Source organism: Rhodofomes roseus (genome assembly GCF_022264815.1).
Source record: "Rhodofomes roseus strain CIRM-BRFM 1785 chromosome Unknown C8Q71scaffold_33, whole genome shotgun sequence".
NCBI lineage: Eukaryota > Fungi > Basidiomycota > Agaricomycetes > Polyporales > Fomitopsidaceae > Rhodofomes > Rhodofomes roseus.
Genome location: NW_025952989.1, coordinates 336,135 through 361,406, shown reverse-complemented (window position 1 = coordinate 361,406; position 25,272 = coordinate 336,135). Strand labels below are relative to the sequence as shown.

The window sequence follows — 25,272 nt, the reverse complement described above, 5'->3', positions numbered from 1 at the left end:
CGCCGAAGAAGCGCTCGCCTCCCTCCGCCTACTTACTACCGTCCTGTCCCTGACCTGACTGCAGTGTTTCCATCGGCATACATACCTATGTACGTCCAGTACGGCAGCTAACTCCCGTTGCCCTTCAGTACATCTTGCTGCTGCACTTCTCATCAAAATCCTTGACGATACTCTTCCTCACTGCCGCTCACCTCCATGCCGTCGACCACCTTACTATGCATGAAGTCTTGTGATGCGACGAACCGTGTCCTCTCGCTGCTGTTGACTGGACTGGCGGAGGCCTAGCGATACAGGACCTAGGAGGTGTCTTCTGTCACAGAGGTGCGTTCGAGAACTGCCTTCTTCACCGGCTCCCACCCGTCCTCCACCCGCTGGCCTTCAAGCTTCAAGCTTCAAACGTTCATTCACCGGCCTTCATCCGCGTACCAATTATTGCTCCTCGCTCGCTTTATTCGTCAGTATGCTTGCGGTCCTTGAAACAGCTGGTGTCTCTCTAGTTCATCTCCTGCACGTTTGGTCTTTCGGAACTAGTATGAACCGACTCTTCATCCCTTCCGCGCGTTTTTCTTGCATAATTGCTGGCTCACCGGCCTCTATTCCATTCTCCCATCTTCATGTTTGGTGGTTTCATCGGCGCGCTCTGATTGATTTCACCAGGATTAACATCCTCCCTCCAGGTCCTCAGCTTAGATCTGCCTAATTAGCGACGAGTCTACGCTCCGTACACTCTCAGTCGGTGGCGCGCACAGGCAATTAAGTACCAGCATCTATTACTAGATGTGTATGTCTCCGAGTCCCTGCATTTGTACATGAATGTACGACCACGTTTGACGCCATCCTCTCCAGCAGCCGTCAATCATCGCCCGTGAACTGCACGCATTCGTCCGCTCCCTCCGCTCAACAAACACTCCATCCGTCAGTCGCCTCGTCCTGAACAGATGCAATGCTACGAACGATTTCGAACGATCTCACTTGTGAACTGGAGACGGCCTTGCCCTGCCGTTCGTCGTGGACTGGGCCCGTCGGGAGAGGTGGCTAGGCGGGCGGTGTCGGTATCAACAGACTCCGAGCGAGTCGAGATGTGATGCTCGATACGTCAAGTGCATCGTCCGCAAGGTTTAACGGATATAAGATATTTGTACCGCAACGTGCGGAATTGACGGCCCCCGACTACAGGCCGGCTGCGACTGCTCATACAGGCTGTGGCCACCGTCGACCTCTTTTGTCGCTGCACTCGTGTTTCATCCTACCGAATGTAGCTGGGACAAAGAGATGGGCGCATTACAAGCAAAGCGCGACCATGCTCCACGCAGGGCACGGACAAGACGTGTAGAGGTCGTGCTTTCGATCAATGAAATACACTACTGCGCAGTGAGGCTACGGTACGCTCAGATGTATGACTATGTAAATATAACTGTCAACTCGGATAGCGCAAGTTGAGGCACCAGCAGGCGGTGCGCTATGGGCGACATTCAGGTAAGAGACGTTTGAGGCTTGCATGATGGGTCGTCTCACAGCGCGGAGAACTTGAAAGAGCGACAGCGTCACGTTAAGTTAAGGAACGCGCATCGTGCATATGGAGAGGAAGCGGTGAGTTCTCAATATCTCAATATGTGTGATTGCCTAACAAAGGACCAGAGCAACGTTGTACGCCAAATGAACGCAAATACCACTGGCTGCTCGTGAACGACCCGCTGCCCTTCGGCACACGAGTCATCTGTATGAGCAAGGTGCCATTGGGATGATCTATGTGAGCTGCGCGTTGACTGATCGGAACAACTGTGTGGATCCAGGGACAGTACCCCAGGTGAGTGCCCGCACTCGTGGTTCACACCTCTCTGCCTTAACACGAACATCGAGTGTTTCATTGGCGGTGACTGCATTTGACAACTTCTTGCACTTACTTGACATTATACAGTAATTCTCGACAACTGCGGGTGGTCGACGAAGCACCGCATGTTGCAACTAACCCAGCCTGTAGCAGCTCGATGTCCACTCCTCAGAGGAGGAGTGCCGTTGCAGCTCGGCGCGGACTTCGTGTGTACCCAAGCTCCGTCTCAGGTACCTCTTCTTCTACATCGAAAAGAGCCTGATGATTGCCAACTATAATCAGTCGACGCATAGCGGTGTTGAACCACACGGACGCCGCGGTCTGTAGACGGTCTGTGAGCCCTCTCTCCCGTCGCTCATCACTTCATTTTGGAAGCTTTCGTATAGATCGCCCAGCGGTCAACAAGACTGCATGACCGTATGAACGTTGACAGCACTGTCGACATGTACGGGTGGACACAGGAGTGTGGCTTCTACATGCTAGGATACACGCCTAGCGGTGGGTCATCGTTCGCATTCACAAAGTGCACGCTTTGTGTACATTATTGACAGATGTTCCCTGCAGTTTCGAACTCGAAGGCCCAGATCATCCAAGCCACCAGGAGTACACAACCCGGACGTCAAAGTACTGCAGTGAATGCTCTGAAATGGGAAGTTGAAGCAGGACCGACACTGGCAGGTGCTGCATGTCAGTACGCGTTGCAGACAGGCGTCAACTATTCGTGTCCTGAGTGCCTGTATGGTCCCGGTCGCGTGTAAGTGAAAAACGTGCATCGTCTTGAGATACTTAAGTCTCTGTGAACGACTCGACCCAGCCCAGCTACCCTTCACCTGGAGTCGCCTCCTCGCTCTCCACAGATCTGACTGTAGTCGTCTTCGCTCGCACAAACACAGCCGTCATGGATGCTGGGGTGAGTACCTTCCCTGCGTTGAATGTATGCTACGACGAGACATCCATTATTCATGTGTTTGTCTTGACAGTCATCGGAACAGGCTCAACAGCGTAAGGAATCCCCTGCCTCAAATGGGAAAGACACGACTTCGCTGCCAGAGGTGAGCACGAGCAATGATCAGCCCCGTGAGAGCATGTTCCTGACTGGAACATACACAGTCGAGCGTTCACCCGGGTCGCTCGGAGGCTCAGACCCCCGCAACTCCAACGGAAGCTAGGGTGAGTACCGAGCAATGATCAGCCCCGTGAGAGCATGTTCCTGACTGGAACATACACAGTCGAGCGTGCACCCGGGTCACTCGGAGGCTCAGACCTCCGCAACTCCAACGGAAGCTAGGGTGAGTACCGAGCAATGATCAGCCCCGTGAGAGCATGTTCCTGACTGGAACATACACAGCCGAGCGTTCACCCGGGTCGCTCGGAGGCCCAGACCTCCGCAGCTCCAACGGAAGATACGAAACTGGGAGACGTACCCATCCAAGAAGCGACCAATAAAAAATCGAACAATGATCTGACCGAAGCCTGGTCGACGTTGGCAAAAGAGGCATGGTCCCACGAGAAGGAGCGCATTGAACGGTGGCGTAATGAGATTGATGCGCTCCTGGTCTTTGTGAGTCATGTGAATAGCGGTTCAGAGGTGCTTGCATTGATGTGGCTATAGGCAGGCTTGTTCTCTGCCGTCGTCACTGCCTTCGTAGCCCAATACTATGCCGTTTTACTACCGGCACCGGATTTCAATACCAACATCTTGCAGCAGCAGATGCTTATACTCGAGCGCATATCCTCGCAGCTCGGGGCCCCTGGATCCGCTGCCTCGATTACTGGCTCCGCACTGGCGACCTCTATGGGCTCCTTGCCGTCGAGCTCATCTCCGAGTACGCCACCGCCGCCACCCAGGTGGATTGCGACGCTATGGTTCATCTCCTTGGTTTTCAGCCTTTCCGCGGCATCTGTTGCGTTGGCTATCAACCAGTGGCTCAACTTCCACGTAGAGAGAACTGCTTTACGAAGTGCGCCGCAGAAGGTCTGGACCTGGCGGCTCCGAAGGGACGCGATTGACAGGTGGAAGGTGGAATCAATGGTCAGCCTCCTTCCCTGTTTATTGCAGATAGCGCTCGTACTCTTCCTCGTCGGGATCATCGGATATCTGCAGGAAATCGGGGCCGACATCACCATTCCGAGTATGGTCTTCATCGGCATATTGTTCCTCTTCCTGGTCATCACGTCCACTCTACCGGCTCTCGTCGAGTACAGCCCTCACAAGTCGCTTCAAGCATGGTGGATATGTCAAGCCTGCCAATGGACGCAGTGGACAGCTTACTGGGTCCTACTACAGGTACTTCGCATCATATCCCCGAGACGTCGACATGCGGATGCGGATGCGGATGCAGACGTGGGTCCGAATCTCTTTGTCGAGGTCGAGCAGAGCCGTGCATCTATCTGGATGGATAAAGCACGCACGCACCTTGCCCATCGGCAAGCATCCCTCCGTACGCTCATAGAAACGCCAAACTGGCGAGTACATGAACAGCTCTGCCTGCGCAGGTTGCTCACCGACCAGAGCCGCCGAGTGGACATGGCGTTATTCCCCTATATGTACCGCATGACAACAGACATGGACGTCCTCTACGCGATGCAAGTCTGTCTGAGCAATGTCTCTCTGTCTCTAGCAGTCACGGAGGCATTTGAAATTGGCAAAGCCAGGACCATGGTTCTGTCAACTCAAGAAAAGCATCGGCGTGGATATGCAGACATTTCCCAAGATGGACCAGTACTGTCTACCGGCACCCTTTCCGACCAGACCCAGTACGACACTCTTGACAGCACCGTGACCGCGCTCATAGGCCGCATGGTGTTCGAGACCTACACTCGGACAAAGGAGCCATCGGACTTGGAGAAGAAGCTTGGAGAGAAGCGTTACCAGTTTGACATCTTGGCCGGCCTTGTCCGTGCTATGCCTGTTGGGGACGGAATCGACCTGTGCATGACATTGTTCAAGTTCGTGCGGGACAACCTATCCGTCAGCGATCGGGCGCCAGTCGTCTTGGATGTTATACGGGAAATCTACTTACCCGTTGACTTCATCGCAGAGCAGAAGGATTACACACAGGTTGAGGTGGTGCAACAGGCAAGACAGAATGGTTACGCCCCGTGTACTAAGCTGTATCGTCTTCGTTCCCAAGGCAAGTCATTGATCTCTCGAATTGGTGAAGGGTTGAGACTTAAATCCAAGGTAGACTGGGAGTGCCTGATAGGGGCGGTCCGCGCGGTGTACGGCACAAAGGACGCTGCAGCGATCATGCAGATCACCACAATCGTTCTGGCAATATGTATGATTTCCGTCATGGAGAAGAAGGCATTGCCGTCGGTAATCAGGACGTACCTGCATACTATGCTGGCCCAATACGAGGCTCATTTGGCGGATCTTCGCCGCGAAGACATGCAAGAGGCATTGGAAAACCTTCCGACTGCGGCGATATACGGCTTCGATTGGGTGTTCGATTCCGTTATACCCTGGACCAAATTCCTCTACAATCTACCCACACCGGACACGAGACACATGTTCCTAGAGTCCGTCAACCACATTGCGCGGCGACTGCAATGGCTGCTCGAATGTGATGTATGGACGCCACCAAAGACGGTCCGGGGGTTCCGCGTCAACCTACAAGCTTGGGTGGCCAATACGAAGAAGCGTCTACCTTCGGCAGAGGGAGCCTTGTAGGTGGAGTCACGACGCATATGTTGTCAAGACAAGCTGACGCTTGCCAAAGGGATGGACGGTTGGCATGCGCAGAGTCTCCGACATCAGCCGAGGATGTCGATGATCCCGCACTGGCACTCTGGCCGCTGCGCAGGCGTATTCGAGCTACGCCGACTCATGTGCCGCAGGTCGAGACTCAGCGACGCGGGCATGGGCCACTGCTGAACGCAAGGAACATTATGAGTGTACTGTAAGCTATCTTCCTTGACATGCACATATCGGTGGAATACTGATCCCCTCGCAGTCGCGATGTGTGGCACAGAAATGATGAGTCTGCCGCCCACGGACCCGACGTTGACGTTGAGAAGCAAGACGTTGCGCTCCCGATAGCCGATGCTTCCAACCGAACGGCAGCGATAGCGCCAGCTGTCGAGGGCTCGCCGGCGGCCTCCACAACAGTAGACGGATTGGAGGAAGGGTCCGGCGCCGCTCAGACAGGACAATCGCCGCCCTTGCAAGACAACAGGGCTCAAGAAGCTGATATGGCTGAGGACAATCTGCCCGTCGCCTCCAACGCGCAGACTCACCCGTCCGGCCACAGTCGTGTTCTGACTCGGACAGCCCAATCGGCGGATAATTCTGACCATGGAAGACCGTCGTGTTGACACGGTATGTCATGCAGTTCTTGTTCCGCTGAGTGCCGTCGCTCAGCGCTGACGTTCAAACAGAATCGCAAAGGTAGACCGATCATCGACGAACCTAGTACAATACACGGAGGTGTTTAATTCGCGCTTTCTTGATATCCTCGGCCGGGTGCCCACCATACGTCATAACCTATATTCTCGAGACTGTTACGTGGAACGCGGTTGATGTGTAGTGCGACGTACTGATGCAAGTATAGAGCAGACTGGGGCTTGCTATGTTGAGACGTTACATTTGACCCGCTACGTTGTTTTGCGTATTCCTATGCTCTGTCTCGTCTCGGCCCGTTTCCTGTATGTCTATGCTAGTTTGGATAGTAGTTAGTAGGATCACGCGCTCAATGGTACACGATTTCTTGTCCGGACTGGCCTGCGGCGAGCGAGCGGTGATCAGCGCATCATGCATGAGATCAGTAACCAGTAGTAGGAGTTGGTGTGAATACCGGGCAGCACGGTAGGCTCGCATCATGGTGACGAACTTGCTTTCCACGCCTACTGTGCCAGCGGTCGTCTATACATCACGCAGGACTGTCAGTAGATCACGGTCATTGCCTTCAGAACGGGAACAGAACACGCACCACCTCACACCCAGGAGTATTTGCGCCTTCTGCTCGCGCAAGCTCTCCTCCAGCTAGGCGCTCCCCCCCAAGCTGTGCGCCCCTCCACTCCGGACGAGACGACGACTGATTGATGCGGGTCACGCGGGTCGTGCGTTGTCTCTTAAGTCGAGAGCGCGTGGATAGTGCATATATACGTGGATTGTGGCTTGGGTGACCGTGCGATGACCGAACACGGATGGGTAAATGTACGATGCTCGTACTTCGCGGTTTCAGCCCCAGTGTCTGTACGTTGCATTCGATAATCAGTGTTGGAAGAATCATAAGGATAGGGGAGTTAACAGGCACGGTCTGGCGATTCAACCTTGCCAAACGGGCGTAGCGGCGGTCGACCAATGCACTACGTGTGGCAGAAACCTGACCAGGCCTATTGACTAAAGGTCACAGTATCAATGCGGCGCACGACAAGAGGATAAAAACAGACTCACATAAGAAGCCCTGCCTTGAGTTGCAGCTGACTCGGAGACCCGCGTCACACTCGACGGTAATGTTCATTTCTATTAGGTATACGTGGTTAGCTACTCATCATGGGCTTCACCTAGTCCGAGCACGCATGGTAGCATTGATAATACATGTGCACCGATAAAATGGTGGTATGGCTGGTGCACGAGCAGCATACAAGGCCTAACTCAAGCTTAGCCAGCGGACGCGGTGGACCAACAATAGACGCGCGCGGCATTGGCCGGTGGCGAGTGAGGAGGCTTTGAGGCGCAAACAAAGGATCCTAGGTGAGAGCATCGCCGCAGTATGCTGCTCATGCTAGGGTTGTATGCGAGGAAGGAGCAGATTACCGTAACGAGGTGCTAGCCCGGACGGCGAGGATAATTTCAGCTCACTAGCCTCGCAGTAGTCGCACTGGGTACTATTGCCACTTGATCAGGAGACAGTGAGGTGGAACTGCGAACTCACGAACCTGATTGTTTGCACAACAGATGCTCCCAGCTACACTTGCTTGATGTTCGACTGATTGCGATGCTTGTACAATCTGTTGTACAACTCGGTATCGAGTGTGTCGCACAACATGCGCGCTCGCCGATGACATAGGCAGGCACTAGACACGGTCAGACTTGTTGCCGACCCAGCATGCAGTGTTGTGCGTTTGTATGTTCTGCTTCAGCCCGTTCAGATGGGGCATGTACCGGGATAACGCACATACTGTCACGCGTCTTTGCGGATGGACAGACCTGTAGCGAGTGAGCGGGATGAGCGGATCATGCATGGGCTCAAAACCAATTCCAAATGAACCGCAACCAATACAATGCGTGAGTTAAACAATGATTATGGAGCTGTTAAATACCGGCCACGACACACCCTCTAAGGACCTTCCACCAAAGGGTGACGCTCGCGTCATGTTGACGAGCCAGCCTCCTTCGCCTGCTGCGCCAGCAGCCGCCTACACCATCGCACACACAGTCAGAAAAACTCGGGCCCTCAAGACGAAGCATGGAATACGCACTGCCTCGCCGCCAGGATCATCTGCGCCTTCCGCTCGCGCAGGCTCGCCTCCCGCTTCTCCGCGTTCTCCTCCCAATCCGCGCGCCCAGCGGCCTCCTCGGGTGTCCGCGCCTCCACGCCCGACGACACTGCGACGCGGTTTTCGAGGTGGTAGCGCTCGATGAGGTTCTCGGATTTGGACTTGCTTGAGGACGAGGGGGCGGGGGCGGGGCGCGCGGCGGTGTCTGTTGAGTCGAGGGCGCGCGGGTAGATCGTGTAGTACGCGGGTGGTGGCTGTGGGGTGTGAGCGTTGTAGCGGACCGGCACGGGTGGACGAACGTACTGCGGGGAGGAAGCCGCGCTCGAGGATGGTGTTGATGGATGTCTGCACGTTTCCCGTTCGTAGGAGGTCGTATCGTATGTTATCGCTGTCCGTCCCGCCGTCATTCAGCCGCTCTATCTGCAGAGGTCTGAGGTACAACGTACCTCGGTATGTCAGGGAACATAGTATGTACGGTCTCGACCTTCCGACATCGCGTGGGTCATGCTCGTCCCTCGCGCGCGTGAGCGGGTGCACGTACCATCTCTATTGTGACATTCTTCGGTCGGAAGCCGAGCACAGCCGACGGCGACGGTCCTGAGGCCGCGTCTTTTCCTGCGTAGCGAGCGGCGGACCGAGGTTGAGCGCGACTCCGAGGTGAGGGGGTGACATGACGTACCGGACGTTACCCAGCGGACGATGAAGACAATGACCGCGACGGCGACGACGACGTTGAGGACTTCTCCCATCGTGGTAGTGCCGTATAGAAATGAGCGTTGCGGGGAGAGAATAGAGGACGGTCGACGGCGGCGAGGAGGCGGAGGTGTTCGCGGGTAGAGTGGCGTTGGACTCCCGATCGCCCGGAGTTCCACGTATTTCTGGCCGACAAGGCTTCCTGAATATCCCCATCCATGGCTTATCCGCCCGCATTTGGCAGCTTTTATTCCCAAAGCTGGTTAGCGGGCATATTGAGACAGGCATGTAGCGCTCACGTGCAGTGCTCAAATACAGCAGCGGCCGGCACTCGTGCGCACCTCTCAGGCTCTGCCAGTGCCAGTCACTACATAACCTTAGTGCTCATCGCTGCCTACGACGCTCGACACTCGTTTGCCTTCTCTGTTGAATGAATCTGGATCTAAACTCTCTGGTGATATAATGGACGTCGACGCACTCTCCGCGACGCAGAAGGAGGCCTTGGCTCAGCTCCAGGCAATCATGGACGGTGGCGACGCCGACGTGGCAGTCAGCGTGTTAGAAAGTGTAGACTGGGACGTGCAGGTGAGCTGTGCCGTCTGGTGTTCTTCGCAGTCGTTCCATCGCAGTCGTTCTACGCTTCAGGCCCGCGTTAGGCATGGTCATCCGGTGGCTGATACGCACGGTACAGCGACCTCCGCTGTGCTCTGTTCCATTGCATGTCGAAAGAGGTGTTGCACGCGGGATATAGCCGGCTGCAACATGCTTGCTTAATGACTCCGGCGTGCCAATTTCTTGCTCGCGGTGCTTACGGTCGGACGTTCCAGAGCGAATGTGAATGTGGCGCTGCAAAGGCCACTCACACATCCGATAATTCTCTGCTCTACGTGTCAATTGCACAGGACAGTAAACACACCCTCGTCGCCCTTTGTTGCCCTCCGTCCCAGTTGTTACGTGCGACGTCCAGGTACTTGTAATACTGGGCAGGCCGACGATCTGGGGTTAGGGTCTGATGGCGACAGCTGGCACACTGGGCGATACGCTTGTAGTCGAAGGACGGACGGTAATACGTCCTAGCGTTCCCTAGCATTTCACCGGACTATCGATGGACTGTTTACCTAGGTTGGGAACCGAATCTTGCAGTACGGTCCCATGTCTTGGACGCCTAGATTCAGACCAGTGCGTTTTGTTAACGATGACACCAAAGTACTCTGAGCGACCAGCATTCTTCTTTTTCTCGTCATTTCTATCACCCGTGGACGGTGTCTGACAACAGTTCTTGTCCCAGCGCGCCGCCAACCTGATATTCGAGAATGGAATCCCACCCCCAAAGCCCCGCGCCCCCTCACCCACCGCCCACATCGAAGAGTTCGACATCGACGACTCCGCGCAGGGCCTGCTGGGCAACAACTCGCGCGGCGGCCGCGAGTTCCGGCGCGTGCACGCGTCCTCGTCGCCCGGCGTACTCAGCGCACGGCCCCTCCGCGCCGTCCTCGCCGTCCTCACGCTCCCGCTGCGCCTCCTCACCTCCGTGCTCCGCTTCATCTTCCGCATCCTGCGCATCCCGTTCCCCCAGTTCGTGCCCTTCACGTGGTCGAGCCTGCAGTACCGCCCGCTCGGCCCCGGCTCGGGCGCGGATGGGCGCGCGCTGGACCCGAGGGCGCAGGCGGAGCGGTGGGTCCGCGCGCTCGAGGAGGAGACGGGCGCGGTGTGTGTTGGCCGTGCGGGCGCGAGAAGGGCGGAGGCGAAGGCGGGCAGCACGGCGAGCGGTGCGGACGTCGCAGGCACGTCGAGCTTGACGTCGCGGGCGGGTGAGTATGGCGATGATGGAGGGGAGGGCGTGGCGAAGCTCCTGCCGGACTTCTTCCTCGGGAGCTACGAGGAGTTTGTGAAAATGTGCGAGCGCGGTGCGAAGGTCGGGTGTGTGGTGCTCGTGAGCGAGGAGCATGATGATGTGCCCGAGTTCAAGCGGTTGGTGTTGAGCCCTGCCATCATATTCGGTCGCTAACTTCGCTTGCAGGAGCACCTTGACGGACCCGACACTGATCAAGATCATCCAGGACAACGACATTTTGGTCTGGGGCGGTGACATCCGGGATAAAGAGGCATGGAGTGGTATGTGCAACGGTTCTTCCGGCTAAAACTGTCTGACGGAGGCACGTCCACAGCTGCACAGAAGCTTCAAGCAACCACGTATCCCTTCGTCGCATTCATCGCGCTCCAACAGCGCCGACTAGGCAGCTCCGGGTCGGCCCCAGCAAATGTCCTGACCATCCTCTCGCGGCACCAGGGACCCTCCATCCCGTCCACGTCTGCGCCCACTGCGGCACAGACGCTCACCACGCACCTCACCGAGCAGCTCCTCCCGCGCGTCACGCCCTTCCTTACGAAGGTGCGCGCCCAGGCCTCCGAGCGCGACCGCGAGCGGCAGTTGCGCGCGGAGCAGGACCGTGCGTTCGAGGAGAGCCGGCGGAGGGACAAGGAGCGTATCGAGCAGCGTCAGAACGAAGAGCGGCACGCACAGCAGGAGCAGCGCCGCCGCGCCGAGGCCGAAGCTCGCGCACAGGAGGAAGCTCGCGCGCAGGAGGCGGCGCAGCGCGCATGGGACGCGCATCGTATGGAGTGGCGCAAGTACCTCCGCCGCCAGCTCGTCATGCGCGAACCGCGGCCCGGCGAGACGGGGCGCGGGAAGACGATGCGCGTCGGGTTCAGGATGCCGGACGGGCGCCGGTCGGTGCGGTTCTTCGGCGAGAGCGATACGGTCACGTCGCTCTACGCGTACGTGGACTCGATGTTCGCGCCCAAGGAGGTGCCCGACAAGGCTGACCCGGTCGTGCCTCCTGGGAACGGCGCACCCGGAGAGGTGGGCTTGCTCAAGGAGATCGAGGGCTCTGGCCGCGCACCGGAGAAGTGGTGGGCCTTCAAGCTGTGGCTGGCGTACCCGCGCAAGGAGGTCGTGTGGGAGCCCTCGAAGAGGCTTGGCGATGTTGAGGCCCTGCGCGGTGGTGGGCAGCTGATTGTGGAGCTGGTCGCGGACGCAGAGAGCGCGAAGGCGAAGGGCAAGCAGCGCGCGTCGGACGTGCCGGCTGGTGAAGACGAAGACGACGACGGCTATGAGACAGAGGATTAGCGTCGAGATTGCAGGGACGTATACGTCGATATGGATTGGAGACACAGTGTGTCAGCGCAGTAGATTCGGTATTCTATGGCTAAATGAATCGCTCGGACCTCTTTTTCGCTCTCGTTGGCTCGCTATCGTATGCTTCTCTAGTCCTAGACAGCTCTCCAGCATAATAGATCAGATGGATTGTCTTATTAACCCTACTGCCACTGTCTGCTGTATCACGCCGCGACATCGACATTGGCTTGGGCTTGACGGTGTACACGAATGTGGACGTGGTATGGAGTAGGACGAAAAGACCTCCCTATGTTCTTGTCTCGTCAGCATTGGGTCAGCATACCGTAACGGCCGATAGCCGCTGGCATCGTCCAGGCACGCGGTGATGCGGCGGAGTCGCTGAGGCAAAATCAGCATCCGCGAAGCGCTGGAGATCACATCTTTACCAGTCGTCAGTGAGTTGCTTCCGTATTGCCATGACCACTTACTCACACGTATAGAACTTCGACAGCCAAAGGTATGGACGCCCATGCATTCTCCGGTGTATGAATCAGGTCTTCACGCGCATGCTGGATGCGTAGACCTGACATGGCAGCCCAGGCCCACGCAGTGCAGGTAGCATCCTCTTGTAAGTTTGAAGTGCCCTGAGGGATGCTTGCCACGTTCAGGTGAGTGGACGACGTCGAAGCAGCACAGATGCTGTACTGAATCTGTGTTTGGAAGATGTAGACAATTGCGGCACCGGACCTGGTGGTGTCGAGAGCCGAACGTCCGTCAAACGGCCTGGCTTGGAGTCCCGCGGCCGCTACTATGCGCGTATATGCGCTTCCCCTTGGTCGTCGACGGTAGGATGCTGCCATTGTGCACACTCCGCGGTCTGTTTTTAATCTGCTGAGGTGGGGATGCTGTTGGGGACCACCAGCACAGATACTGCCACGAAGACCAGTGCAACGGCATGGGGGGACTGGACGAGATGGGAGTGGTACGGAGGCAAGGAGCGTCGGGACAGAAATCGAACCAACCCTGTCGTCCGAAAAAGGAAAGCGTCGGTCGCGCCGCACGCAAACGACGCGTCGCGTCGCGGTCACGCACGCAGTCCGTTTAATCCGCCAAACAACGCCCAACAGCCTCCCCACAAACGTATAAATACGGCCGCCCACACCGCCCAGTCTCCCCATCTCGCCCTCGAGCGCCCCTCTCAGCGCCCTCGTCTTCGCACCCCCCCCCCTCGTGACAATATCAACCATGTTCACCTTCGGTGCCCTCCTCGTTGCGGGCGCACTCTCCCTTGCCCCCAAGTCGTACATCTACTGTCGACTGGGCGGCGAGGGAGGCCTCGCTGCCCACGCCCTCTTTGGCAGCAACCCTCCTTGCCCCCTCATCATCGACAAGGTCGAGTCGTTCATCGACCATGTGTCCAACTCCTTCAGGTACGCACTCACCGTCGTTAATGATGACACTATAGCTGACCTCAGTATGCACAGCGGCATCGGCGACAAGCTCTCGAACGTTGTCGGAGGATCGGTGGTGGGCAACATAGGGTCTGGTATGACAGGGTTCATGTACGACGCTACGTGAGTACAGCTGGCCGCCGCCTACCGTGCACTCACTCACAGTCTCGTCGCACAGACGACGCCTCACCCCGCTTACATCGGACGGCTTCGACGCCTCACATACCTTTCCCTCCTTCACCTTCCTCAACGACCCAGGCGACCCGTACCTCGCGCAGCTGGCGGACATCAGGGAAGACGTACGGAAGTGGAGCAAGACCAAGGATCTCATCGCGGCACCTACCTTCGATCTCGCGCAATGGACTACGGATCTGATCGTGCGGCCTCCAGGGGACATCGTCGTCTGGGTTCCTCCCAACACCTGCCTCCTGGCCGAGCGACCGCGGACGCATTCGCAACCATCGCCCGAGATCGTCATTATACTGCCTGCTTCTGATTGGACGCCTGAGACGCCATACGTGGTCAAGCCTGCACGTACGGTTGTCGGAGGCTTCCAGGATCACCATCACCTTGGCTCTCGTCAAGCTGTCCACGCCCTCGTCGTCTTCTACACGCTGATTATCGCCTACGTCGCCGTCGCTACCCTCGAGCCGGTACGGACGGCATGGCGCACCACGCCCATCGGCCATCTTGGCCTGCAAACTGTTCTGGGATTCGTGGGGCGGACTCTTTACTGGTCAATGGTGCGTGCCTTCATCTATTTATCGCATACAGTTGGCTCACGCGTTTGCTTAGTTCTTCGTGACATCGCTCAAGGGTGTTCCGTCTGACTGGGACGTCCAGCGCGCGTCGGGTGCCACCATCCGCAAGGCCAGTCCCAAGTCTCGGATGCCTCGGTCATTTCCCAAGGACCACGCGCTCATCGGCGGTCCTCGCCCGCTCGTCGCATACGACCTGGCGACCTACACTCCCAACACACCGCTGGCTCTCCGGCCCCTGCTCGTCGTCTTCCGCGACGGCCCGGTCCCCACTCCGCTCGCGCTGCCCCGCTCTGCCACGCGCCCGCGCACGTTCAGCGCGATGACGCTCATGGAGGCCCGACCCGCTCCTTCGAGTGGGCCTCACACAAACGTCTCGCTCATCGAGGATGAGGTGAGTTTCTCTGCGTCTTATGTGTTCGTGATGTCGATGCTCATCGTTCACTCTTAGGGGCCGTGTCCCACGACGATGAGCTTTTGCAAGCGTTTCCTGCGCCGCCAGCACCCCGGCCTCAAGCTGTTCGGGCTCCGGGAGCGCCGAGTGCGCCGCCATGCCGAGCTCCGTGCTCTCCGAGACGAGATGGGTGAGGACGTCGCCCTCCGCCACGCTCAGGAGGGCTGGGAGGTCCTCCAGAAGAACTGCAGGGGGATGTGGGGCTTTGTCGAGGCGTCGCAGGTGAGTCGAACTGACTAAGCCTGACTGGTATGCGGTGCTGATCGCAGCCTTGTCTTCACCAGACTCCTGTGCAGCCTGAGCACTAAACGCGCGACGCACTCTCCACGACATCCCCGACCACTCATATCATTATCCATATCTATCTCTCTTCTCTCCTCTCTTACTGTACCACCACCCCTTTCTTGATGCCCGACACGCCGCGAACTCGCAATGCCCTGCGGGTTCGTGGCGTGCCGTTCATCCGCGGGTCCGGACCGTTGGGGGCATACTTCGGTCCTGACCTGCTTTCCCTTCCTTCTCCTTCAAGTCATCCTTCCTCCTCCTTTTCTCTCTTTCCGTTCTTTCTCTCTCTTTTCGTTCTGTTTCTCTCTCGCCTGGATATCTCGGAACTGTATGATCGCCATCGCCTCGGACGCGGACTCGGACTCGGACTTATATAGGGATAGAACGACGGCATGATTTCCTCCGCATTGGATAGGATTTTTCTGGATCTCGGACTCGAATTGTACGGATACGCATCATGGACTCGAGCTTCCTCGTAGAGCATTTTCTTCCTCTCTTATCATCTCAGATGTATCATGTCTTTCCATCTCGGTTTGTAATGTACTCCAATCAAGTCAAAGGTCTCCGTTAGAGAATGTAGCTTATGCTGTTGCAGTACGACACATAGTGCATACCATAGCCCGGCGCCACCCAAACCGAGACACACCGGTCTGCTATGCTCAACATCACTCCCATCAATCATGTCGTCTCATTCGTAGGCTAAGCCAAGCTAGGGGCACACGCGGGTCCCGCTGGTCGAGAAACACTTGGCCGGCCGCCCACGATGGTGTATCAGATCGCAGACTGATCACACACGCAGCCAACCTCGGTTCGGAAATGAAGAAGGAATGATCTTGTACGGTCAATCGCTACAAAGAACTGCTGCTACACTCAACTATAGTGTACACGGTTCCTGGAGAAGGAAGCCGGAAGGTATACAAGGAAGTACTAGGATGAACGTCCAAAAGGTAATACTAGAAATGTGTGGTACGATACGCGCTCGCCAGTGGGTCACCGGCACGCAGAGAGGTTTAGAGGATATAGGATAGAAGGAGAATAGTCCGATTCAGATATACGTTTGGGGGTATGCAGCGAGGAATCAGAATCAGATATTCGCACACGCACAGACATTGGGCTGGTCAAGTCAACTCAGGACAGAGCACGACAGCACTCAGACGATGGCGAACGCCTCCGAGTGCCACGTCTCGCCCTGCACCGCCTTATCCGCCCGCTCCTGCGCGCGGTTCGACCAGCCCTCGGGTCGCCCGACATCCTGCAGGATCGCCGAGTCGCGCTTCGAGACGACCTTGAACGTGCCCGTCTTCGCGTCTCCCTTTGACGCCGCAGTCGAGGCCTCATCCTTCTTGCGTTGGAACAGCTGTGCACACGCGTCAGCCCATCGAGCCCGAGGCATCAAATGACAAGGGGGCGTGACTCACCTCCTGCAGCGCCTGCGTCCGGCTCTGGTTCTCGTCCTCCTTCGCCTCCTCCATGCGATCGCGCACGGTAACGAGCTGGCCGTCGACGTACTCCAAGCCAGTGCGCACCGCGTCCGCGATCGCCTTCTGCACTTGCCGCTTGACAAGGCCGGTCGCGAGCGGCCGGAGCGTCTTGTAGAGTAGGTCGTGCTTGCTGTCGCGGATGCTGAACTTGAGCGTGTCGACCTTGACGTTCACATCCTTGACCTGTTGCGATACGAGACGTTAACACCAGTCCTCGCAAAAGGTGATGGGAACATGAGGTACGCACGTGGAACACAGACGATCGGTCCTTGCCCGAGCTCGCAACGCGTGCGGTAACTGTGAGGCCGTGCCCACCGAGGAGCACGTCCGCGATGCCCGAGTCGCTCAACTTCGGGAATCCGCTCTTCTTGCGGAAGTAGAATGCGACGTCGCGCATGTCCGCCTGGATCTGGCTGAACGTGAGCGTGAACTCGTGGCGGCCCTCATCCTGGATGGCGTTGTACGGCGAGAACTTGAGGAAGTTGTGTGCCTCCACGCTGACGAGGTTCGGGAAGAGGTTGCGCCCGCTGAGCGCGAGGTTCTCGATGACGAGGTCGAGCGCGTCGTCCGTGTACTCTACGCGCGGGATAGGGACGTAGCCAACCTGACGTGAGCGTCAGCAGCGTTACGGCATAAGACATAGCTGTGCGCGACTTACCCTGTCGATGATGGTCGGCAAGATGACCTTGCGTATGTCCATCCAAAGCTCGGGTTTGTACTTCAGGCTTCCCTCGCTGTCGAACAGTAAGTCTTTGGTCAAGCGCGCCCAATCGGTGCCAAAGCTGCATAACATGCCAAGTCAGCTACTCATATAGATGTTATAGGGGAGTCGGCGCCACGTACCGCTGGTTCAACGGGTCGTCGCCGAATGCAGTGAACCAATCCGTCAAACTGCCGAGCAGGTTGTCAAAGTGTGCCTGGTACTTTCCATCGTAGAATGCCCGTCCACGATCGAGCAGCTCGTTGCCCTGGTTATTGCACTGTGGCTCCAGCACGAAGCCGGCCTCCATCAATACCTGAACGCAGCCACACGCATGAGAACAGTGGTCGAGCACTACCGCATCAACAATTGCCGCTTACCCTGCGAGCGTACGAATCGCAGTCCGTGAACCACTGCCTGAGCTCAGGGTCGTTCTTCGAGTCTTGATAGAGCGCCTGGATGGCATCGCCGACAACACCCATGCTCATGCCGTTGGCGAAGCGTTCCAGGAGTGTGCGGAGCTCTCCGAGTGCCTGCTGCGTCGAGCCCTGCGAGTGCAGATCGTTGTGATTGTCCTTGACTGCAAACCGCCGGTCAACTTGTGTTCCTTAAGCCCATGATGCCGAGGACACTCACCATTCGAAGCAGTCGTCTTCCCGTGTTCCACGTATTCCTCCAGCCAGCCGAGCAGCCATGTGATGCTCTCCTGGTAATCTTTGTGATTCTGGCACTCGATCACCACCTTCTTGAGTCTGTGCAGCTCATGGTCGTCAGATTCAGAAGTAAATGAGCACAGGGATAATTACCGGTAGATGAACTGGTCACGGCGCTCAGGTGGGAAGTACTCATCGCTAAGGAAGTTTCTCGCGCGATCGACGTGCTCGTTGGCACGATCCTTATGCTCTTGCGGTACCTTGTCGTTCAATTGGTCCTGTACATGGGTCAGTAGGTCTTTGCATCAATTCGACCGATGAGGACATACGCGGACGCCGCGAATCTTGTTCATCAGGCCATTCTTCTTGACCTCCGCTTCACCTGCGTCACCGGGGACGGGGTCACCGCCGACCGCGTTGAGAGTGTCGTCCTTTTGGCGGAAGGTCTCGCCCTATATGCAATAAATATTGTCAGCCGTCACGTATATTACGCAAAAACGCAAAGACGCCTGGTGAGAGATGGTAGGGTATATGCGCGAAAAAAGGCAAGTATATCCATGAATATCATGAACGTACCTTCAGCTCGTCCTTCTTCCTTTGTGCCTCGCGCGCAGCTTGGTCGCCGCTCTTCACCTCGCCATTTGCTTGTTTGACAGTTGCACCCTGGCCGATCTCAGCCTTGGGGTGCTGAGCGACACGCGTCTCGGTACCGGGGATGCGTGCCTCGACAACCTAAGTAACTCGTAAGCGCAATGTTCAATCACAAACGCATGTCACCTACCGGCGTCTCATCAGGGCCAGCGACACGGCCTCCCTCGGTGACGAACTGGTCCCGCGGGGCCGTGTCGTCAACTTGCGCGAGCCGTTCCTCGTCGGGACGAGCAGCCTCGGCGAGCTTGCCAGCGCCACGGGCGAGCAGGTCGCGGCCGATGACGCTAAAGTCCGCGACGAGCTTGCGGACCTCCGCGTTCGTCATGACGAGGCTGAGCAGCGTGCGAAGGTGGGTGACGGCCTGTTGGCCATCTTGCTTGACCTTTTGTTGGTCGATGGGGACGTTGTCTGAGTTCGCGATGTTCTTCGCGGGCGCGGTGTCGACGGCACGAGTGTGCCAGACGAAGTTCTGGAACAGCTCGTCTGCGTTCTTCTTCAGGACCATGAGGCGCGCGGTCTCGATGATGTCACGCGTGTCCTGGACGAGCCTCTGGCCGTCGGGGCTGAGCGCGTTGAGGTCGACGGGGGAGTGGCCGAGGGCGTAGGTGAGAGCCGCGTCGATCTGAGTGTTGGACGGCATGCGCGACTCGCGCAGCGCCTGGATGACGCCGTAGAAGCGAAGCTTGCGGTCGACGTCGGCGGCCTGCTCGCGCTTGTCGTGCGGCTGGGCGACGGAGCCGGACGCGGGGTGGTCGGAGATGTCCTTCGTTGCTTGTGGGAGAGACATATTAGAAAATCGTTACAGTCGTCAGAAAGAACAGTATTCGGGTTGGAGTGGTCGTGAGCAGTCGTGAGATGATGGGGGAAAGGTAAGGATGAACCCCGTCCACCGCCCTTATATAACGATCGCCCGCCATGACGCGGACGCGCCCCGTCCGACGTCACAGAAACCGAGTGGCAAGCGCTTCCCGAGTGCAAATGATGTCACTGCCCGCCCGCAGAGACGCGGCGTGTGTCGCTCCCTGTCGCTCCGCCGCCGTTCCTGGCAGTGCCCGATACAATCTGTGAACGTTAATTGACGGATCACGCAGCTGTTTGGCCGTGTTTGGCAGTCACCTCATAGCTTTCGACACCGCTACACACCGTCTGGAGCGTATAGTGTCCCAACTGCTGCTGCACAGTTATATGGACGCATTATTAGCAACTCATACATGCTTATTTCGTCCTCAGCCGAGCCCAAGGCCCGGATGGCTCCAGGCGCCGCGGTGGCTCCTCATGCTCGTCATACTAGGACCTCGTCACTAGCCTCCCAGGCGAGCAGCGCAGGCCTGCAAACAGCCCGGATCCGGAACTCGCCACTTCGCAGACTGTAAGTTAACAGATTGGTTATGGAGAGAGGACCCACGTTTATCGGCATGGCCCTATGGGCGCGATATATGGCTTCGGCAGTCGTCCATGCGATGGGTACGTCGTGGCCTCGCCTTGCCGTCCGACGCCCGAACTCCCGTAGCGATGTCAGTCCAACCCATTCAACACCAAGAATGTCTTGCTTCGAACCCATCGACGGCGAGTGCGGTAAGCGTCCCCACGTGCGATAAATGCCGAACGGCGACCACACGCCCTGTCAACGTCCAGCCTTGCTCAATTGTTACTGTAACATCTTGTTATCCACTTACTTTCACTTTGACTACATCCTCGGGCCATTCTGCACCTCACTGACTTTGGCAGACACTCATCGTTTGCTTCCCTTCGCTCGTCACCAACCGTCAACCTTCCCAGCCCACATGCGTCTCCCCACTATCATCTCGTCGCCGCTGTGGCGTCACCCGCCATGGCCCTTCTGATCTCCGCGTACGTCCCGTCGTCAGTCTCATGCATCCGACGCTCACTAACTGTGTTCCAGCACTCCCCGTGATGCCTCGAACGAGATCTCCGGCGCCCAGGCTGTGCTGGCTCGACGAATCGTCACGCTCGCGTCGCAGACCTCAGGGGTAGCTGATCAATTACAGTGAATCGCTGTCCTACCCGCCGTGCACACTGCACACCAGCATGACGATGGTGCTGCTCTGCGTTTCTATAAGTCATAAGTATGGTGTGATACAATCTCAACTCTACGCACCGCAGACGCACCGCCTCCTACGGCTATCTTTGATTCTTTTGTTCGTCAGAGCAACGCGCTCTCCCTCAAGAACGTTGGCCCCCTTTGTGGCTATGGAATCTTTGTCTTCTGGCTTGCTTCTGACTATTGAATTTGAACAGTTCCTCCCACCAGCAATATCAAGTCGATCACCCATCGCCGATCAGGTTCCTCAACACGAATATCAAGCCGATCACCCATCACCGGCACCGGTCAGGATTCCTCAACTGGTACGCAGGTTCACGCAGCGCACGGGTATAAACTCTCAAGTTACTAACCTAACCCGTTCAGGGCCAGTCGTAGACGAACTCTGCGTTGATTACACGCGTTCATGCGACCCTCTCGTGGTACCTTGAGGTTACTACGTCTTGCACAGCTGTTAAGACACTAAGCTGACGAGCTGAGAGACGTTGTGATTTCTGATATGTTATTTTGATCAAGATCAAGACCTACGATGATGCAATTAATGGTTCGTGTCGCAGTATCTCTCACCGCGTCGGCACCTCTGAGTCGTCCTGCAGCACCTAGCCGCAAAGACTTATAAGGACAGAACACCCGCAGTGAGCACCCAACTCCAACACTTACAATTCAGAGCCCCCTGACAGCGAGTGCGCCGGTCGGTGAGTACCTCTGCATGCATTCTGTCGCTCTATGTACATGACCGTACTGACGATGTACCTCTCACCTCCTGCTCAGCCTTGCTTGATTCCTTCACGTCCCATACCCTGAACGCACGACCACGACGTGACCGCGCCCTACCTTCAGACACCGTCGTCCAGCCACTTCGCCTCGAGCCCCCCATTCAAGATGCGCTTCTCAACCATCCTCCCTCTCGTCTCCGCGGCGATGCTCGCTTCGTCTGCCGTAGCGCACCCCATCTCCTCGATCGCGTACGTATTGTTCCACATCTGCAGAGTCAGCTTGAACGGCTCGCCTGATCAAACCTCCTCCCCTCTGCAGCTTCCGCAACGACGCTGACCTTGCGGAGCGGGCCCCCGGCGACCTGAATACGTTCCGCCTCCTTGTTCGGGATTACCTTGGCGAACAGTTAGCTGCACGCGCGCATCACCCAGGGCCTTTTCCCGACCGGCTCGACTTCAGCCACGGCGAATCAGGATGGAAGGATTATCTGAACGAGCGCAAAAATTGGAATGCCAGGAAAGACGCATGTATCGCTGCTAACAAGAAAGATGCGAAGGCCGACAAACAGTTCAGACATGAACAGGCGTTTACACAGGCACAATTTCACCGGGCAGCGCAACAGGCGAACCAGCACCACAAGCGTAGCAAAGGGGGTTGTAAGTAGTAGAACGAAGGCGGGTCTCCAGAGGGTCAGCGGTCAGCGGGGAAGCGGCTAGATAATTAGCATGGGCGAGTACTTAACAACCGGCATCTCGTACGAGCCTTCATCGATGGGATAGACGTGACAATGACGCGGACCGATACTGTGAAAGTCGACAGGAGGCGGCTCGAAAAGTGCTTATGCACACTGCGACAGGACACTCGTATGGCGGCAGATAGTCCTGTCCCTATCCGTTAACGCTGCAGTCGCACTGCAGCCTCTTGCATCTGCAAACGGCCTTCAGCTTCAGGAAGGGCAAGAGGGAGGGGATGCAGAGAGCTGAGGCGACAACGAGGAGTGCACGCGCGGTGGTATTACGCACGTACTCGTCGGCATGTCAGTGGTCGATATCCGGACAGCCTTCGACAGGTTGAAGATGATTTTGTGAACTTCGACACGAGCGAATATGTGGAAGCGTTGATTGGCAACTCAATCGCGCATGCTAGTATCATTGCCATACAGACTTATCTCGTCCTCGAGCCCATGGCTAGGATTGTTCCAGGCACAGTGGTGGCTCCTCGTCCCTTGATGATTGCATGCACAGGGAGCACTCGTCATATATACCTCAGGGCCTCGTGATTATGGAAGAAGCGGCCCCGTATGAATCAACGATGAACATGCCTCCCAGCCGAGCAATGCAGGCCTTCAAAGAGCCCGGAACTCGCAATTACTATCCACCAACGGAGCGCCATGGTCACCAGTCGGGTCTAGGCAGACCATCGCATCCTTCAGGGGGTCGCCATCCGTCCCGCTGCCTCGCGCATGCCTACGATGTTGTCCCAGTCTCGGGAGATCACATTCATTGACCACTCGACAACCTGCGATTGCTGGTCTCGAACGATCGGGGCGCGATGGTGAGCCAGGATGTTCAAGGCCTAAGTAACCATCACAGTAATTGGTATCTGTCAATGACTACTGAATGTCGCAGCAGTTTGGCAGTCAGCCCGGGTTTGGGCAGTCAGATTCGCACCTGCCCATTCGACGCAGCTCCACCACGCTGGTAGCCACTTATTGTTATACGAGTGGATGTGTACACGTCAGAGGCACCTACGGTGATCTGCATGGTGTATGGGCCCTTAATACGAGTCGCTGATATCGACAAACACCGTTGACGTACCACTAGCAGACACCCGTGCACCGCACGGGACGCGGTTCACGGTTCCGGGTTAACTGCACGGAGTTCAGAATCAGAAGGTAAGCACTCATGTAGATTTTGAAGGAGGATGAGGGGGCCTTGAGTCGCGCCCGGGGCTGTGCCCGGGCGACTCGGGGGCCCCTGTAGTACGCGCTCACGTGCACGCCGGGGACACGGTGGGCTGCGTGGCAGCCTGGCAGGTCCTGGTGCGGAGCTCGCGAGTCGCACTGTAGTCGCACTAGGGCAGCCCGTCACTGACAGTGGCACTATCATCTACTAGTACTTACCATGTCCAAGTTTCAGACCCCCGCGCGCGGCCTCTCCTCCCTCTGCATCCTACATTTGCCTTGGCGTACGTGCTCCTCTCTGAGTCACTCGCATAACTATGGCTCCGCATTACGGTCAGTACGTTGCTATTCAAGAGCATAGTAGTACCGTCTGCTTAGGGTGGATCGGATGCAGGGCGAGCGAGAGGCGAGGGCGGCGATACAGAGGAGCCAGAGATTGTACTATGCAAAGGATTGCGACTCTGATGCGCCGCGGAGCGATGCGCTGGGACCAGCATCCGAGTCACCGACCGGCTGGTAGGCCAACTACCAACGACGCAGGAGAACGGAATCAGTGCTGGGCATCACTGAGGAGATGCGGATGCTTACCGCGCCGCCACGCTGCGGAGCGGCGCGACCCACTGGAGGGCCGCGACGTAGGTCGCCCACACGAGGATGATGCAGCGGAACATCGACTCGGATGCGTCGTTATGTCGTTATGGAATGCACGGGAGGGAAGAAAGGGACGCGCGGCGGCCACTGGCCGCTGGATGGGTACCGACTCGGGGGGTGGGTGGGTGGACCGGCCACAACCCTCGCTGTCACTGGGCCCTGAGTGCTCTTATTGCTCATCGAGGGCACGACATGTCTGAGACTTATCATGGCTCTGCCGCAAATCCTTGTCGCGGGGCGGGGCGGACTCTGGGTATCGCCTCCGAGTCGGTGTGAGCGGCTAGCCGCCCGCCTTCGGAATCGACGTGTTGGCGTTATCTCAGTCGGGGATGTGCAGATGGTTCGGCGCAGCTGGGTAGACGACTGTGCGCAGTACGCCACGTCGACGTCGCGAAGACGCGATGGGTTTGGACCTGAGGGTATGGATGTGTTCGCCGTCGTACAATGCCGACAATCATTGTTATCAGCACGTTTTCGTCGCTTCCGATAAAGAAATGCTAGATCTCCCATGCAGTGCAGTGCGTACTCAGTGGTATCTCGAGGCACACAGAGATGAGAAAATACTGCAGCAGATTAGGCTTGGAGTTGACGGACATATGTAGCGACGCCCGCACTAACACTTTCCGGTCAAGGACACCGATGCACGTCAGCGTCGGTCCAGTACTGTGTCTACTGAAGCATCTGCTACAGTCCCATACCGATCGCTTTTTCGTCAGAAGGGCGAGCTGTTACTACCATCTGTCATGTTCGGACATACGCGTACTGTCGACGCGCAGATTCACATGTTGTTGTGAGCTATATCGGCCTGTCCCAGACTCAACACGTACATTCATATGCGCAGGACTAGTGCGAGGTGTGGCGGCGCGACTGTGACAGTCTGGGCTAGGGCCAAGCCGCATCCTGATGAAGTTAGGATCTAGGACTCGGAGACACGCCGCGCAATGCGCATCGCTGGCGATTGCTTCATAAAGGTATATCTAGCACTTTGAACTTGATGATGTAATGCAGAATCCGCGGACGAGCGGAGGGGAAGGCATACACGGAACTGCCAATTGAGCTGAGCTGGTCGTGCGCGAGTCCCACGAGCCTGGCTCAGTGGGGGAGGAGGATTGCCTTTGTGGCGTCGATCGGTGACGGGGATCTAACGCGGAGATCCGAATCTCGATTTATTGGCCGCGCGATCAGATTCAAACCCGCCCACCGAAGCGTCGCCGAAGCGTGTCAAGTCCTCCCGGCCACGACACACTGTACTGCTGTCGCTGCTTCAAGTTCCTATATTGGTGCGCGCATGAGCATTCGATCTCTATCTGCGTGGCCAATTTCTATGGTACGCTACTCCATCATCCGCGGAAGCTCTGAATCATACTGGCAGGGCAAAGTTGGTACACTGTCGCAGCAGCCGCATGCTCCTGACATCCGC

General features: G+C 57.2%; 10 protein-coding genes across 10 annotated transcripts; 5 read left to right on the top strand and 5 right to left on the bottom strand.

Moving 5' to 3' along the window:
• Positions 1-3,299: 3,299 nt before the first annotated feature.
• Positions 3,300-4,061, top strand: C8Q71DRAFT_686570 (uncharacterized protein; the record flags this gene model as incomplete). Its single annotated transcript, XM_047919809.1, has 2 exons — positions 3,300-3,392; positions 3,444-4,061. Coding segments are annotated over 2 exons (711 nt in total), but the record flags the coding sequence as incomplete, so codon positions are not given.
• A 2,220-nt stretch (positions 4,062-6,281) lies between these two features.
• C8Q71DRAFT_382313 (uncharacterized protein) lies at positions 6,282-7,466 on the bottom strand. The gene is made up of 5 exons (XM_047918208.1): positions 7,230-7,466; positions 7,090-7,175; positions 6,763-7,026; positions 6,371-6,695; positions 6,282-6,324 (listed from the first exon to the last, which is right to left on the bottom strand). Exons 1-4 carry the CDS (start codon positions 7,294-7,296, stop codon positions 6,414-6,416), a joined length of 699 nt encoding a protein of 232 aa, XP_047773555.1. The 5' UTR covers positions 7,297-7,466; the 3' UTR covers positions 6,282-6,324; positions 6,371-6,413.
• A 682-nt stretch (positions 7,467-8,148) lies between these two features.
• Positions 8,149-9,123, bottom strand: C8Q71DRAFT_843112 (uncharacterized protein; the record flags this gene model as incomplete). Its single annotated transcript, XM_047926564.1, has 6 exons — positions 8,955-9,123; positions 8,817-8,890; positions 8,722-8,759; positions 8,579-8,663; positions 8,258-8,529; positions 8,149-8,194 (listed from the first exon to the last, which is right to left on the bottom strand). The coding sequence occupies exons 1-6, from the start codon at positions 9,022-9,024 to the stop codon at positions 8,149-8,151; spliced, it is 585 nt and encodes a 194-aa protein (XP_047773554.1). The 5' UTR covers positions 9,025-9,123.
• A 192-nt stretch (positions 9,124-9,315) lies between these two features.
• On the top strand, positions 9,316-12,291 carry C8Q71DRAFT_817946 (uncharacterized protein). The gene is made up of 4 exons (XM_047926139.1): positions 9,316-9,553; positions 10,257-10,939; positions 10,989-11,083; positions 11,137-12,291. The coding sequence occupies exons 1-4, from the start codon at positions 9,431-9,433 to the stop codon at positions 12,096-12,098; spliced, it is 1,863 nt and encodes a 620-aa protein (XP_047773553.1). The 5' UTR covers positions 9,316-9,430; the 3' UTR covers positions 12,099-12,291.
• A 19-nt stretch (positions 12,292-12,310) lies between these two features.
• C8Q71DRAFT_727693 (uncharacterized protein) lies at positions 12,311-12,946 on the bottom strand (the record flags this gene model as incomplete). The annotated part of the gene is made up of 3 exons (XM_047921881.1): positions 12,311-12,393; positions 12,430-12,485; positions 12,579-12,946. The coding sequence occupies 3 exons, from the start codon at positions 12,944-12,946 to the stop codon at positions 12,311-12,313; spliced, it is 507 nt and encodes a 168-aa protein (XP_047773552.1).
• Positions 12,947-13,525: 579 nt separating this feature from the next.
• Positions 13,526-15,168, top strand: C8Q71DRAFT_381948 (uncharacterized protein). The gene is made up of 5 exons (XM_047918206.1): positions 13,526-13,660; positions 13,716-14,280; positions 14,333-14,689; positions 14,747-14,971; positions 15,034-15,168. The coding sequence occupies exons 1-5, from the start codon at positions 13,563-13,565 to the stop codon at positions 15,055-15,057; spliced, it is 1,269 nt and encodes a 422-aa protein (XP_047773551.1). The 5' UTR covers positions 13,526-13,562; the 3' UTR covers positions 15,058-15,168.
• A 677-nt stretch (positions 15,169-15,845) lies between these two features.
• Positions 15,846-19,653, bottom strand: C8Q71DRAFT_851423 (uncharacterized protein). The gene is made up of 11 exons (XM_047926763.1): positions 18,650-19,653; positions 18,445-18,600; positions 18,198-18,320; positions 18,022-18,146; positions 17,852-17,967; positions 17,596-17,795; positions 17,359-17,531; positions 17,174-17,297; positions 16,763-17,119; positions 16,453-16,698; positions 15,846-16,391 (listed from the first exon to the last, which is right to left on the bottom strand). The coding sequence occupies exons 1-11, from the start codon at positions 19,304-19,306 to the stop codon at positions 16,185-16,187; spliced, it is 2,484 nt and encodes an 827-aa protein (XP_047773550.1). The 5' UTR covers positions 19,307-19,653; the 3' UTR covers positions 15,846-16,184.
• Positions 19,654-21,224: 1,571 nt separating this feature from the next.
• Positions 21,225-22,096, top strand: C8Q71DRAFT_381892 (uncharacterized protein). The gene is made up of 3 exons (XM_047918205.1): positions 21,225-21,276; positions 21,353-21,546; positions 21,617-22,096. Exons 2-3 carry the CDS (start codon positions 21,464-21,466, stop codon positions 21,960-21,962), a joined length of 429 nt encoding a protein of 142 aa, XP_047773549.1. The 5' UTR covers positions 21,225-21,276; positions 21,353-21,463; the 3' UTR covers positions 21,963-22,096.
• Positions 22,097-22,103: 7 nt separating this feature from the next.
• C8Q71DRAFT_843104 (uncharacterized protein) lies at positions 22,104-22,335 on the bottom strand (the record flags this gene model as incomplete). Its single annotated transcript, XM_047926563.1, has 1 exon — positions 22,104-22,335. A coding segment is annotated over one exon (150 nt), but the record flags the coding sequence as incomplete, so codon positions are not given.
• A 917-nt stretch (positions 22,336-23,252) lies between these two features.
• On the top strand, positions 23,253-23,981 carry C8Q71DRAFT_787710 (uncharacterized protein). Its single transcript, XM_047925186.1, has 2 exons — positions 23,253-23,538; positions 23,596-23,981. Exons 1-2 carry the CDS (start codon positions 23,422-23,424, stop codon positions 23,719-23,721), a joined length of 243 nt encoding a protein of 80 aa, XP_047773547.1. The 5' UTR covers positions 23,253-23,421; the 3' UTR covers positions 23,722-23,981.
• Positions 23,982-25,272: the final 1,291 nt, after the last annotated feature.

What these genes read in the sequence shown, in the direction of transcription:
- C8Q71DRAFT_382313 (XM_047918208.1), bottom strand. Translation starts at nt 7,296, where the DNA reads ATGAACATTACCGTCGAGTGTGACGCGGGTCTCCGAGTCAGCTGCAAC. An exon ending in CTCAAGGCAGGGCTTCTTAT is followed by an intron (nt 7,176 to 7,229) that starts GTGAGTCTGTTT and finishes TGTGACCTTTAG; the next exon opens with TCAATAGGCCTGGTCAGGTT. An exon ending in ATACTCCTGGGTGTGAGGTG is followed by an intron (nt 6,696 to 6,762) that starts GTGCGTGTTCTG and finishes CGTGATGTATAG; the next exon opens with ACGACCGCTGGCACAGTAGG.
- C8Q71DRAFT_817946 (XM_047926139.1), top strand. Translation starts at nt 9,431, where the DNA reads ATGGACGTCGACGCACTCTCCGCGACGCAGAAGGAGGCCTTGGCTCAG. An exon ending in GTGTAGACTGGGACGTGCAG is followed by an intron (nt 9,554 to 10,256) that starts GTGAGCTGTGCC and finishes TTCTTGTCCCAG; the next exon opens with CGCGCCGCCAACCTGATATT. An exon ending in GATGTGCCCGAGTTCAAGCG is followed by an intron (nt 10,940 to 10,988) that starts GTTGGTGTTGAG and finishes CTTCGCTTGCAG; the next exon opens with GAGCACCTTGACGGACCCGA.
- C8Q71DRAFT_381948 (XM_047918206.1), top strand. Translation starts at nt 13,563, where the DNA reads ATGCACAGCGGCATCGGCGACAAGCTCTCGAACGTTGTCGGAGGATCG. An exon ending in GGGTTCATGTACGACGCTAC is followed by an intron (nt 13,661 to 13,715) that starts GTGAGTACAGCT and finishes CTCGTCGCACAG; the next exon opens with ACGACGCCTCACCCCGCTTA. An exon ending in GCTTTGTCGAGGCGTCGCAG is followed by an intron (nt 14,972 to 15,033) that starts GTGAGTCGAACT and finishes TGTCTTCACCAG; the next exon opens with ACTCCTGTGCAGCCTGAGCA.
- C8Q71DRAFT_851423 (XM_047926763.1), bottom strand. Translation starts at nt 19,306, where the DNA reads ATGTCTCTCCCACAAGCAACGAAGGACATCTCCGACCACCCCGCGTCC. An exon ending in GGAAGAAGGACGAGCTGAAG is followed by an intron (nt 18,321 to 18,444) that starts GTACGTTCATGA and finishes TATTGCATATAG; the next exon opens with GGCGAGACCTTCCGCCAAAA. An exon ending in GGACGCAGGCGCTGCAGGAG is followed by an intron (nt 16,392 to 16,452) that starts GTGAGTCACGCC and finishes GCGTGTGCACAG; the next exon opens with CTGTTCCAACGCAAGAAGGA.
- C8Q71DRAFT_381892 (XM_047918205.1), top strand. Translation starts at nt 21,464, where the DNA reads ATGCGCTTCTCAACCATCCTCCCTCTCGTCTCCGCGGCGATGCTCGCT. An exon ending in CACCCCATCTCCTCGATCGC is followed by an intron (nt 21,547 to 21,616) that starts GTACGTATTGTT and finishes TCCCCTCTGCAG; the next exon opens with CTTCCGCAACGACGCTGACC.
- C8Q71DRAFT_787710 (XM_047925186.1), top strand. Translation starts at nt 23,422, where the DNA reads ATGTCCAAGTTTCAGACCCCCGCGCGCGGCCTCTCCTCCCTCTGCATC. An exon ending in ATGGCTCCGCATTACGGTCA is followed by an intron (nt 23,539 to 23,595) that starts GTACGTTGCTAT and finishes GATCGGATGCAG; the next exon opens with GGCGAGCGAGAGGCGAGGGC.